We start from the raw sequence: 14,114 nt of genomic DNA on the forward strand, positions 1-14,114 counted from the left end.
CAAGGACAACAAAAGGGAAAATAAACATTAAAAAATTCAAAAAATGTTTTTGTTATCTTTATTTATTGGATAGAGACAGCCAGAAATTGAGAGGAGGAGGGGAGATAGAGTGAGAAAGAGAAACACCTGCAGCACTGCTTCACCACTCACAAAGCTTTCCCCCTGAAGGTGGGGGGGGACTGGAGGCTCGAACCCAGGTCCTTGTGCACTGTAATATGTGCGCTCAACCTGGTGCACCACCATCCAGCCCCTCAGTCTTCCATTTTTAAAATGTCCTAAACAGTTCTTGCATGTATTTTGCTCCAGACAAAAATGTGAATGATTGTATTCTCCTAACAATGCTCACATTGACCGAAGAATTCAGCCTATGTGGAGAGCAGATAAAGGGAGAAGCTCAGTTCCCACAGCTCTCAAACCTTACCTCAGCAAAAGGTCTCTGGAAGTTCCCCCCAATTTTTTGTATTTAATTCATCAGCTTATGGGAGAAGAAAGGGAGAGAGGGAGAGGAAGAGAGGGAGAGAAAGAGAAACAATAGAGCATTGCTCTGGCACATGCAACATTGGGGATCAAACTCAAGACCTCATGCTTGAGAGTCCAACACTTGACTCACTGTGTCACCTCCCTGGTCACAGCTTTCCACAGTTCTGACTAGCTGTGATATGCCCTGTTCTTTAGCTCCTATATATCACCAAGTCTTAAAGGTATGCCTTATGACAGCACTTCAGTCTGGAATCTCTGAAGAACAGGCCCAGTGTGCCCTCCCCCTCCCCCCATTGGCTTGATTCAAACAGCAGAAAAGTGAGCTATCAAGATTGCTGGAGGCCTACATCAACAAAACAGGAGATGACAGGTGTTGGCAAGGTTGTGGAGAAAAGGGAATTCTGCTACATTACTGGTGGAAAAGCCCCTTTAGAAGACTGTATGAAGAGTCTTTAAACAGTGGTCCAGGAAATGTTGCAGTGGATAAAGCACTAGATTCTCAAGCATGAGGTCCTGAGTTCAATCCCCCATAGCACATGTAGCAGGGTAACGTCTGGTTCTTTCTCTCCTCCTATTTTCTCATTAATAAATAAAATTTTTTTTAAATTTTTTATTACCTTTATTTATTTATTGGATAGAGACAGCCAGAAATTGAGAAGATAGGGGGAGATAGAGAGGCAGAGAGACAGAGAGACACCTGTAGCAATGCTTCACCATTTATGAAGCTTTCCCCCTGCGGGTAGAGATTGGGGGCTTGAACCCAGATCCTTACTCACTGTAATGAATGTATGCACTCAACCAGGTGCACCACCACCCAGCCCCAATAAATAAAATCTTAAAAAAAAAAGTCTTTAAACAAATAAAAATGGAATTACCTTATGATCCAGCAACACCACTCTGAAGTATTTATCCAAAGAACATTCAAACACTAATTCAAAGGGACATATGCACCCTTGTGTTCATAGTTGCTTTATTCACAACAGCCAAAGAGTGGAAGCAGCTGAAATGCCCATCAACAGATGACTGGCTAAAGAAGTTCTGGGATATATATACTCTTTGAAATAATGTTCTGCAATCAAAAATATGTGTCTTTTGAGGTAAAATGGAGGGAACTAGAGGTGATTATGCTTAGAAAAATTAGAGATGGTGGGGAGCTGGGCAGTAGTGCAGTAGGTTAAGCACACATGCCACAAAGCACAAGGGATCCCGGTAAGGATCCCGGTTCAAGCCCATAGATCCCCATCTCCAGGGGGTTTGCTTCACAAGTGGTGAAGCAAGTCTGCAGGTGTCTATATTTCCTTTCTGTCTTCTCCTCCTCTCTCAATTTCTCCCTGTCCTACCCAACAACAACAACAGCTATAACAACTACATCAAGGGCAACAAAATAGGGAAAAATGGCCTCCAGGATCAGTGGATTCATAGTGCAGGCACCAAGCCCCAGCTATAACCCTGGAGGCAAAAAAGAAAAAAAAAGTCCCAAAGGAAAATAAAAGATGAAAGATTGCTATCAGATTTTTTCACTCATATGTGGAACCTAGAGAAATGATACACATGAACTTTAAGAAACAGCAAACAAATATATATAGAGATAGATAGATAGATAAATAGATATCTATATCTCTCTATCTCTATCTCTATCTATCTATCTATATATATATCAGAGCACTGCTCATCTCTGGTTTATGGTGGTACGGGGATTGAATTTAGGACTTTGGAGCCTCAGGCATGAGAGTCTGTTTGTATAACCATTATACTATCCACCCCCATCCCAAACAAACTATCTCTATGAGAACTATGGTGGTTATCACTGGGAAGATTGGGGCTCAAAATGCTGGTGGTCGGTATGATGTGGACCTGTAACCCCACAAACTTGTAACCTACTATGTTTTTACTCATAAATGAAATATAGAGAATTGAAACATGGGTGGGGGAGATAGCATAATGGTTATGCAAACACTCTAATGCCTGAGGCTCCAAGGTCTCATGTTCAATCCCCCACACCACCATAAGCCAGAGCTAAGCAATGCTTTGGTTTAAAAAAATTAATTAATTTAAAAAATTGAAAAAGGGGAGAATTGAAACAGAGGAACTTGAAATATATATATATAGTCAACTTATAAACTATGATCTATGGTGGTTACTGTGGGGGGTGGGGGAGGACATAGAACTCTGGTAGTGGGAGTGGTGTGGAATTATAGCCTTATTATTTTATAATCTTGTAATCACTATTACATTACTAATAATTTTAAAAAAGAAACCATGCACATAAAGATGTAATTAATTAAGTGGTCCGGGAGGTGGCGCAGTGGATAAAGCATCGGATTTTCAGGCATGAGGTCCCGAGTTCAATCCCCGGCAGCACATGTACCAGAGTTCTGGTTCTTTCTCTCTCTCCTCCTATCTTTCTCATAAATAAATAAAGTCTTTTGGAAAAAAAAGATGTAATTAAAAAAAAAAGATTGTGGGGAAACAAAATGTGGAGACTTATCACACTGATGCTAAGTGCTTGGTTAACTAGTTGCTGTTTCTGTCCTTTAATACAATGATTCAAGCCCTGCTGTTCACCCTTGCAGCCAAGGATGGTGACAGATGACTCCCCTGCCCTGCCCACCGCTGTAAGCAGCAGTGGAGCCGGCCTGGCCTGAGCACAGGGTGAAGTCACGCCTTTTGTCTCACTGCCATGAAATTCCAGCGCAGCTTGTATGGAGAGAGTATGACTCTGGGTTTCACAGCTGCTCACTCCCTGAACTGTGGGCTGAGCCTACAAGCCTCCACTTGCCCTGAGACGACCGGCATCACTGTCCCCAGGCTCAGGTCATGGGACAGGCCCAGCGAGTGGAGACAGACCAGTAAACCCCGATCCTCCCTAAAAACAGGGGTTTTATGTGTGCAATATATTACAGTGACACTATGGCCATGACCTCAGTCTCGCTGACAGATGAACTAAGTCCTTGAGGTGGGGCTCAATCTTGAAGCCGTAGCTTCAAGTGCCAGCCCTCAGGGGAGGACCAACGTAGAAACATAAATGAAAGTTCCATGGGCTGGGGGGTGAGGAGGGATGGGGGAGGCTGTAGTAGAGGATCTCTGTCTGTCTGTCTCTAAAACTAAAATGAGCTGTGGAGACAGCATACTGTGATGCAAGAAGACTACATGAGGCTCCTAGGTCCCACGTCCCAGGTTCAAGCCCCAGAACCACAATAAGTCAGAGCTGAGTGGTACTTTGGTAAATAATCAAACAAACAAACAAATATCAGCCCAGGGAGCAATGGAGGTGTGTGTGCACAAGATACCTCAAAACAGAAAAGACATGAAAAGGAGCTGAATTCGATTCCAGACTTGTATACATCTCTTGACCCTACGAGAGAAAGCAACCAAAATCTTTAAGGAAGCTCAAGGCCTTTCAAAGATCCTGCCTGCCCAGCCCCACAAAACCCCAGATCAAGAGCTGTGTGTGCATTCAACCAGGTGTGCCACCACCTGGCCCCTCTGCAGGTGTCTATCTCTCTCTCTCTCTTTCCTCTCTCAATTTCTCTCTGTTCTGTCAAATAAAATGAAGTCTTAAAAAAGAGATAAAACAAATCAAAATAAAAATATGATGTATATACAAAATGGAACACAACTATAAACTATGAAAAGAGGAAGGAGAAGGAGGAGAAAGGGAAGGAGGAGGAGGAGGAGAAGGAAAGGAGAAGAAGAAAAAGAAAGAAATGAAATCCTGCCCTTTCTGACAGCATGGATGGAGTGAGACAGAGATCACACATACTTTCACCCACATCTGACAGCTAAACAAAACTAGTATATGAACAAAACAAAATGAAAACAAACTTCTTTAATATAAAAATAAAATAATGGGGTCCTGGACAGTGGTGCACCCACTTGAGGGCCCAGGTTACCATGCACAAGCACCTGGGTTCAGGCCCCCAGTCCCTACCTGCAAGGGGGAAGCTTTACAGGTGGTGGAGCCCTGACTCCCATCCACACTGCCAGATCTTAGTTGCCTAGGACCCTCTCAAAGGTCAGGATTCTGCCCATACTGCTGACAGCGGAGGCAAGGACACCCCCAGATCACCCTGCCCTTGCCTACACCCTGTGCCTGGCACTTGGCTCCTTCTCTCTCCCCAGTAGAACCACTTCTCCACCCGCTGCCCCTGGCTGCCTTTCATCCAGGGAATGTGGTGGGAGGAGGGTGTGCTGGCCTGCTTTGTCCCCCAGTATCTTGATGACAGGATCAAGAGCTGCTGTCTGTTTCAGAACCCTGCCACTGCCCCATGAGGGCGTCTAGGCTGGCTCTTGGGAGAAGGAGAGATCATATGAGCAGAGTTCAGCTGCCCTGAAACTACCTGAGACCCAGCATCTTGCTGGTTATCAATCATGAGAGAGGACACATCCCTTAACTTGGTGCAGAGGCAAGATGATCATTTAGGTTCTTCCAACAGGGAACTGTTTTTTGGGGTATGTATGATAGAGACAACAAGAAATGAAGGGGCACCTGCAGCACTGCTTCACCATTTAGAAAGCTTCCCCCTGCAAATGGGGGCCAGGGTCTTGAACCTGGTTCCTTGAACATGATAACATGTGCACTCAACCGGGTTTGCCACCATCTGTCCTCTCAACAACCATTTTCCTGGATAGTTACAGAGAAAAGTAACCTTTCCTCTAGAGGGGATTGAATCAGGCCAGTTAGAAGGCCAGGCTGTGGGAACAACAGACCAAAGAACGCTGTGGACATGTGGAGTGAAGTGAGAGGGAGGTGAGCATGGAATGGGGTGAGAGGGAGGTGAGCACAGAGTGGGGAGGGAGAGATAGATGAGGAGGTGAGCATGGAGTGGGGGGTGAAAGGGCAGTGAGCACAGAATAGGGTGAGAGGGAGGTGAGCCTGGAGTGGAGTGAGAGAGAAATGAGCAAGGAGTTTGGAGAGAGGGAGGTGAACATAGAGTGGGTTAGAGGGAGCTGAGCCAGGAGTGGATTAAGAGAGAGGTGAGCATGGAATAGGGTGAGAGGGAGGTGAACCGCCCATTCTGACCGTAGTAGGCCAGTTGTGATTACAATTGGGGAACAAACCTGGAGAAGTAGGCTAGCCCTGGTCTAGCTTCTGCACATTTTAAAAGGTGTTGCGATGCTTTTGTGTTTAGAATGCATTTGTTTTCTCCTCACAGTGCCATAAAGGGAGTGTAATTCTCTGTTCAAGGGAAGAAGGCCTAAGCTGGGATTTAAGTAGAGGGGATCTGAATTCCAGAGTCTGCTTTGTCCACTTACCACAAAACCATCATGGAGAGACTGACAGAGAAAGAATATTGTGAAGATACTGCAATTGACCAGGCTGGATCTGAGGATAGGGCAGAAAGATGGAACCAGTAACTGTGTGTCACAGGAAGAAGACTGGCTGAAGGAGGGGCCTTGAGGGAAGGGGGTGGCTGCTAAGAGGAAGAGCCCAGGTGACTGAAGAGAGGGGCGGGGCAGGTATCCTCACATACTCAGAATGCAGGCACTGTTTCAGAGATGGAAAACTGTGAACTGCACTGTTTGAGGAGAACACCCACAGCACTACAGGTAAACTGAGGCACGGAGCTAAAGCAGAAGAAACAGCTTGGGGGCATCAACAGGGGGCTGACTCTCAACTTAGTGAAGGTGTTGCATTAAATGCTTTCAGTTCCACTCACCCAGGATTCCCATCAAAGACCAACCACTGGTTTTTGCCTAAACGTTAGAGGGGGGAAGACATAATGCTGACTTTGATACTATTTCATTCAAGAATAAGGAGTTTTCTCCTCTGTGCAAATTTATTAATAAATAAGTTTGTTGGAAGTCGGACAATAGTGCATCGGGTTAAGCGTATGTGGCGCAAAGTACAAGGACCAGTGTATGGATCCTGGTTTGAGCCCCCGGCTCCCCACCTGCAGGGAAGTCGCTTCACAGGCAGTGAAACAGGTCTGCAGGTGTCCATCTTTCTCTCCCCCCTCTGTCTTCCCCTCTTCTCTCCATTTCTCTCTGTCCTATCCATCAACGACGACATCAGTAACAACAATAACTACAACGACAATGAAAAACAAGGGCAACAAAAGGGAAAATAAATAAATAAATAAATATAAAAAAAAAATTTTAAGAATTTTTTTTTTTTTACACCAAAGTAAAGGACTCTGAGCTGGGGCTGGGAGTGGGGGGGGGGGGTCAGGTCCTGGTGCAAGATGGTGAAAGAGGACCTAGTCTGGGGGGTAGTTAGAGTGTTCAGCAGAAAACTAAGAAATGTTACACATGTACTGACAGCTGTATTTACTGCAAACCTCTAATCCCCCCAATAAAAATAAATAAATAAAAGATTTTATTTCTCCAGTATCTATGAAGTTTTGAAAAAACAGTATTTTGCAGCATGGGCGGCAGGGCAGCTGATACAACACTGGACTCTCAAAATGAGGTCCCGAGTTCAGTCTCTGGCACTGCATGTGCTAGATTGGTGCTCTGGTTCTCTCTCTGAAACAAACAAACAAAAAACAATATCTAAAAGAAAGAGGAAATAGAACATTTTGTCCCCCTTCAAAAATTCCATATCCTAGGGGCTAGTGGGTGATACACTTTGTTAATCAAACATGTTACCATGCACAAGGAGCCAAGTTCAAGTCCCCAGACTCCACCTGCAGGGGGAAAGCTTTGCAACTGGTGAAGCAGAGTTGCATGTGTCTCTTTTTCTCTCCCTGTCTTTCCCTTCCCTCTCAATTTCTGTCTCTATCAGAAAAAAAAAAAAAGGCAATAAATATTTTAAAAGGGGGCAGGTGGTGTTGCACCTGGTTAAACATTCACATTACAGTGCACAAGGGCCCGGGTTCAAGCCCCCAGTTCCCACCTGCAGGGGGAAAGCTTCACAAGTGGTGAATCAGGGCTGCAGGTGTCTCTCTGTCTCTCTCCCTCTCTATCTCCCCCAACCCTCTTTATTTCTGGCTGTCTCTATCCAATAAATAAAGATAATACAAATTTTAATTAATTAGTTAATTAATTTAAAATTTTAAAAATAAAATAAATATTTCTAAAAGTTCATATCCTACAGACGGGATTTTATTGGGTGTGCTTAATTTTTGTTGTTTCAATTTTGCTCGTGAGACTAGAAAGCACAGTTTTTGAAGAAAGAAGGGAGAATGAGTAATATGTATTGTGTTACTGAGTTCTGCACACATCTGCTACACTCATTTGGCGTCCATCAAAACATTCTTTTTTTTAAAAAAAAAAAGTATTATCTTTATTTATTGGATAGAGACAGCCAGAAATCAAGAAGGGAGAGGGGATAGAGAAGGAAAGAGACAGAGAGATACCTACAACACTGCTTCATCATTTGCAAAGCTTCCCCCTGCAGGTGGGGACTGGGGGCTTGAACCTGGGTCCTTGCACATTGTAACGTGTGCACTCAACCAGGTGTGCCACCACCCGGCCCCATCAAAACATTCTTACTGAAAGGCCAAGGAGATAGCACAGTGGTTATGTAAAGATTTCCATGCCTGAGGCTCTGAGGTCCCAGGTTCAAACTCCTGCATCATCACCATAAACCAGAACTGAGCATAAAAAGAAGTAAATAAATAACGTCATAATGGGAATGGCTCAGTCCAGTGGAATCTTACACAGGAGAAGATGAGGTTTACAGGCTATAACATTTGCCCAAAGTTAAAAACTAATTAACAGTTGGCAAAGGGAAATAAAGTGAGTTGTATCTTTTATGGACTTTTAGCCAGGGGTGTTTTCAACTACAGTGTTACCTAATCAGACAAAGCTAATAAATGTCTTCTTTCCCAGAATAGACATACTTGAAAATACTGCTCAGAGATGTGTGGTCCCAGTCAGAACAGGGGACCTGGTTGTGTGGCAACAAGGCCTGGAACAAAGTGTCTCAAGAGCTGACTGATGTAAAACAGAAGTGAAGTCTCAGCTATGCTTATCTGTGACATCTGCCAAATTGCTGGGGAAATCTGAGTCACAATTTTCTCAGCAGTAAAGTTCCGAATAATAAGAGGTTATCCACAAGCTTGTTACAAGAGCCAGGAAAGAGAAGACATGAAAACATCCATCCCATCTCAGTCACGGGACTGGCTTCCTGAAAATTTGTTTCCTTGTTTTCTTTCCCCACAACTTCCAGGTCCTGAAATATATCATTTTACATGTGGATTTTATGTAGAAAATAGTCTTCATTTCCCAGTTATTATGTAGTGGTCAACTTCATTGATGAATGAGTAATGCGAATTAGTGGATTCTTATTTATATCTTAGTGATTTATTTATGTTCTAAACCAGAGCTGCTCAGTTCTCGCTTAAGGAGATGTTAAGGACTGAGTCTATGATGTCAGAGCCTCAGGCATGAAAGAAAGGCGTTTTTGGAGAACCACTGTGCTGTGTATCAGGTGATTTTTTCAAATCTACAATAAGTAGATAACTGAAAGAACTGCCCTATGAACATTCATTATTGATCTCCCTGGCATGTACCCAGTAACACTGAGGGACAAAATATGCCCCAGACAGCAGGCACTGAGCATGTGCAGGAAAACTCAGGTCATGACCTCTGCTGCGCTTACCACGGCCAGCCCCCAGCACAGCATGCCCTGACTCATTCACTGCCCTCAAAGAAATCCCAGCCAAATGGCACACAAGGTGAACAAAAGATCTTTCACTGTACAGATGAAACTGTGTTATTAGAAAACAAAGAACCAGGGCTAGGTGGTGGTGCACCTGGTAGAGTACACGTTATCATGAGCAAGGACCCAGGTTCAAGCCCCCACGCCCCAACCTGCTGGATGGGAAATGAGCTTCATGAGCGGTGGAGTAATGCTGCACATCTCTCTCCTCTCTGTCTCTCTCCCTCTATAAATGTATTTATCCATCCACTGGGGAACATCGTCATACAGGCACCAAGACCCAACCATAACTGTTGTGACAAAAAAAAAAAAAAATTAAAACTTAAAAAGAAAAGGCCAGGCGGTGGCACACATGGTTGAGCACACACATTACAATTCTCAAGGACCCAGGTTCAAGGCCCTGGGCCCCACTTGCAGGGGGGAAAGTGTCACAAATGGCCAAGCAGGTCTGCAGGTGTCTCTCTGTCTCTCCCCCTTTCAATCTCTCTCTGTCTCTATCCAATAATAAATAAAAATATTTTTAAATTTATAAAAAATAAAAATAAATTTTTAAAGAAGCAAAGTCCTAGAAAGAGCACTGTTTTAATAACTTTCTTTAGCTTTTAAAAAATATATCTTTATTGGATACAGATAGCGAGAAATTGAGAAGGAAAGGATTGATAAAGAGGGAGAGGGAGTCGAGTGGTAGCGCAGTGGGTTAGGTGCACATGGTGTGAAACGCAAGGATCCCAATTCGAGCCCCCAGCTCCCCACCTGACTTCCCTGAGCAGATGACCTCACTAATGTACTCTGGAGCCCCATCTCTCCAGAGCTCTGACCCACTAGAGAAAGATAGACACAGGCTGGGAGTATGGACCGACCTGCCAATACCCATGTTCAGCGGAGAAGCAATTACAGAAGTGAGACTTTCTACCTTCTATACCCCATAACGATCCTAGGTCTATGCTCCCAAAGACACAAAGAATAGGAAAGCTTTTCAAGGGAGTGGATGGGATACAGAACTCTGGTCATGGGGACCATGTGGAATTGTACCCCTCTTATCCTATGGTCTTGTCGATAGTTTTTATTTTATAATAAAAAAAAAAATTTTCTTGTCTGGGAAGATAGCATAATGGTTATGCAAAATGACATTGATGCCTAAGAATCCAAAGTCCCAGGTTCCATCCCTGACAATGATATAAGCCAGAGCTGAGCCATGTTCTGATAAAAAATATATTTTTTAATAAATAATAATAAATAAATAGAAATGGTGGGGTAAATAGCACAATGGTTACACAAAGAAACTCTCATGCCTGAGGCTCCAAAGTTCCATGTTTAATCCCCTGCACTACCACAAACCAGAGCTGAGCAGTGCTCTGGTTAAAAAAAGAATAAGAATAAGAATAAGAATAAGAATAAGAATAAGAATAAGAATAAGAATAAGAATAAGAATAAGAGGGGCCTGGCAGTAGCACAAGGACCCATGCAAGGATCCCAGTTCCAGCTCCCAGCTCCCCACCTGCAGGGGGGTTGTTTTGTAAGCTATGAAGCAGGTCTGCAAGTGTTTGTCTTTCTTTCTCCTCTCTGTCTTCCCGTCCTCTCTCAATTTCTCTCTGTCCTGTCCAACAATAACAAAAGAACAAGAACAAAAAAAAAAAAAAAAGATGGCCACTAGGAGCAGCAGATTAGTGGTGCAGGCATGGAGCCTTAGCAATAACCCTGGAGGGAAAAGGAGGAGGTGGAGGAGACATCTTATCACAAAAGCTGTTATTGCTGTGTGTCTTCCTGCAGGTGACTGGGTTGCCCCCATCATTAGAAGGACAGGCCCATCAGACACCCCGAAAGCTCCTTCCTCTGGCCTCCCCGAGTACTCACCCACCCCAGTGCTCAGGCAATGCTTGCAGATGACAGCTAGCAGCAACACCACCACCATGAACACTGCTCCTATCACTGCCAAGGGCTTCTAGGTCTCTCACCCACGTCATAGAACATGGGGAAGCCAGGACTGTGACTAGAGCAGCCTGTGTGGGGGAGATGCATTCACTCCCCACTCTCCTGGGGAGCCCCTGGTGGAGGATGCCCATCTCCACTCTGACAGGAACCACCCCCAGTACTCAGAAAAGCAGTGAAGAACACAGGACAGTCACAGCCAGGTCAAAGGAAAGGCCCGCCTGGGCTGAAAAGGTGACTGGAGAAATGTGCCTGCACTGGAATCTCTAGTGAAAAAGAAAAGGAAGAGAGAGATTGTTTGTTTTTGATGGAGACAGAGAAAAATCAAGAGGGAAAGAGAAAGACATGTATCTGCAGCACTGCTTCACCGCTTGTGAAATGTCCCCCCTGCAGATGGAGATGGGAGTTTGAACCCTACCTTGCCCATGGTAACATGTGTGCCCTACTGGGTGCACCTCCGCCTGGATCCTAATGTGCATAGCTGCTTGTCGTTGTCATTATTTTTGGATAGAAACAAAGAGACATTGAGAGGGGAGGGTAAATAGATAAGGAGAGAGAGTGTGAGACACTTGCAGCATGGCTTCACCTCTTGTAAAGCTTCTACCCCTAGAGGTGAGGAACAGGGGGCTTGAACCCAGATCCTTGCAAATGGTTATGTGTATGCTCAACTGTCTATGCCACCACCTGACCCCCAATGTGCAAAGTTTTTTGTTGTCATTTGTTTTTTAAAAATATTTATTTATTTATTTATTTATTCTCTTTTGTTGCCCTTGTTGTTTTATTGTTGTAGTTATTATTGTTATTGATGTTGTTGTTGTTGAATAGGACAAAGAGAAATGGAGAGAGAAGGGGAATACAGAGAAGGGAGAGAAAGACACCTGCAGACCTCCTTTACCACTTGCAAAGCAACCCCCCTGCAGGTGGGGAGCCAGAGGCTCAAACTGGGATCCTTATGTCAGTCATTTGTTTGTTTTTATAGAGACAGAAATTGAGATTTCAGGGGACCAGGCAGTGGCACACCTGGTTAAGCACACACATTAAAGTGTACAAGGACCCAGTTCAAACCCCCTGTTCACGAGTGGTGAAGCAGGGCTGCAGGTGTCTCTCTGTCTCTCTCCCTCTCTACCTCCACCTCCCCTCTCAATTTCTCTCTGTCTCCATCCAATAATAAATAAAATTAAAAAAAAAAGAAAAGAAAGAAAGCAAGACACTGAGATTTATGTGGGCGATAGAAAGGGAGAGTGGGGGCCGAGCGGTGGCACACCTGGTCAAGTGCACACACTACACTGTGCAAGGACCCAGGTTCAAGCCCCAGGTCCCCACCTACAGGGGGAAAGCTTTACAAGTGATAAAGTAGAGCTGCAGGTGTCTGTCTCTCTCCCTGTCTACCTCCCCCTCCCCTCTCAGTTTCTCTGTCTCCACCCAATAATAAATATATAAATAAAATTTAAAAATAGAGAAAGTCTCTTTAATCAAAGAGAGAGGGAGGGAAGAAGAAAGAGTGACACCTGGAGACCTACTTCACAGCTCATGAAGCTTCCCCCCTATAGATGGGAGTCAGGGACTTGAACCTAGGTCCCTGCACTCTGTAGTGTGTGCAATCAACTAGGTGCATGACTGCCAGGCCCCTCCAATGTACAGTGTGAACTGAACACCCAGATGTGAGTTCCCCCTCCCGGCTCAAGTCTGGGGGCTTACCTGAGGTCCATATCTCCATCTGCCCAGAAGGTGAAGATGTTGGAGATGGTGCCCCCGGGGCAGCAGCCCATGATGAGGACTGCCATGGCATGGAGGGGCGGCAAGGAGAAGCCAAGTGCCAGGAGGTAGGCTGTAAGCGGCATGAGGCCGAACTGGCAGAGCAGCCCCACGGCGATGCCCCAGGGCCTCAGCAGGTGCGCCAAGAGTTTCCGGATCTCCACGGAGCAGCCCAGGGAGAACATAAGCAGCCCCATCATCACGGCCGACACCACCGTAAATGCCAGCTCCAGCAGGCCAGGCACCTGCAGGCCGGCTGGCAGCGCCCCCTCGGAACCATTGGCAGGGCTGGGCCCGCTGTAGGAGGAGTTGGCACTCATCTCCCCACTCCTTATGGCAGCATCCTGAGCAGGCACCCCAGACACCTCTCCTGCCACCTTCTGTCACAAGTCACATGCAGAGACTCATCCCGGATGGCTTCCTGCCTGCCTGCTGATTCACCCCATGGGGGCGATCCACTCGGGAGCCTTGGGAGGAGAGTGGTTCTGAGAGACCAGGAGCAGAGAGTGAGTGAGGCTGCCTCTGCTCTTACTCACCAGCCTCAGCCCGGGAGATGAGGCAAGCGAACGTGTTGTCAAGTGTCGTCAGCACCTCACATTGCGTGCCAGTAAGACAGGCTCAGATGCCAAGACCCAAGCTTTCCACATTCGTGGGGGGGGGGGGGTTTCCAATGAGCCGGAATGCAACGTTTTGCAGAAAGAGAGGCAGATGCCAGGGGAAAAAACCAGGCAGTGAAACCAACGCCACACCCCGAAGCACTGGCAAAGGCTTCCTGGAGAAATGTGAAAGCAAAAGAGCAATTCAGGAAATGCTGGGAGGAGCGAGGGAGGGTTTCTAGAGACTCTCAGAGTCAGTCCTCCTGTGTCCTCTTTCTGTTTCTGTTGGATTCATGCCTCCTACTCGTGATCAGGCCCCTGCAAGAACGGTGTGGCATGAAACACCTGTCCACAGTGCAGATGACACGCAAAGACTCACTGCTGTAGCTCAGAGAATCCCAAGGAGGCCTCATTTACCCTGGGAGAAGAGAGCCAGTTTTGAAAAGCCACTGGCCTGGACCTCCTGGGGGTGAGGAGGGGGATCTAAGAGTCCCTCAGAGGCAAAGAGTGAAGAGTGTGGGGACAGACTCTAAGGTCAGGCCCCCCTCTCTGCCATGGCCCAGGGCCCCAAGCTGGGGGGGGGGGGGGGTTTCAGCAACACCACTGTCAAAATCACGTAAGGAAGATGTGGTTCTGGAAAAGAAACTTCCACAAGAAAAGACACCCCCCCCCAACACACACACACTCACAGTCCTCTCCCAAAGTAGGTCTGTTTATTGGGGGGACAAAGGTGGGTGTCAAGATGT

At 45.8% G+C, this 14,114-nt stretch overlaps 1 protein-coding gene across 1 annotated transcript in view; it reads right to left on the reverse strand.

Moving 5' to 3' along the window:
* SLC10A6 (solute carrier family 10 member 6) overlaps positions 1-13,499 on the reverse strand; it is a 32,021-nt gene extending 18,522 nt beyond the window's left edge. Inside the window, exon 1 of the mRNA XM_007531378.3 lies at positions 12,716-13,499. Within this exon, the coding sequence (XP_007531440.2) occupies positions 12,716-13,092 (377 nt within the window). The 5' untranslated portion in view covers positions 13,093-13,499. The remainder of the gene's footprint in view (positions 1-12,715) is intronic.
* Between the last annotated feature and the right edge of the window lie 615 nt (positions 13,500-14,114).

Source organism: Erinaceus europaeus, chromosome 3 (assembly GCF_950295315.1).
Source record: "Erinaceus europaeus chromosome 3, mEriEur2.1, whole genome shotgun sequence".
In the NCBI taxonomy this organism is placed as follows: domain Eukaryota; kingdom Metazoa; phylum Chordata; class Mammalia; order Eulipotyphla; family Erinaceidae; genus Erinaceus; species Erinaceus europaeus.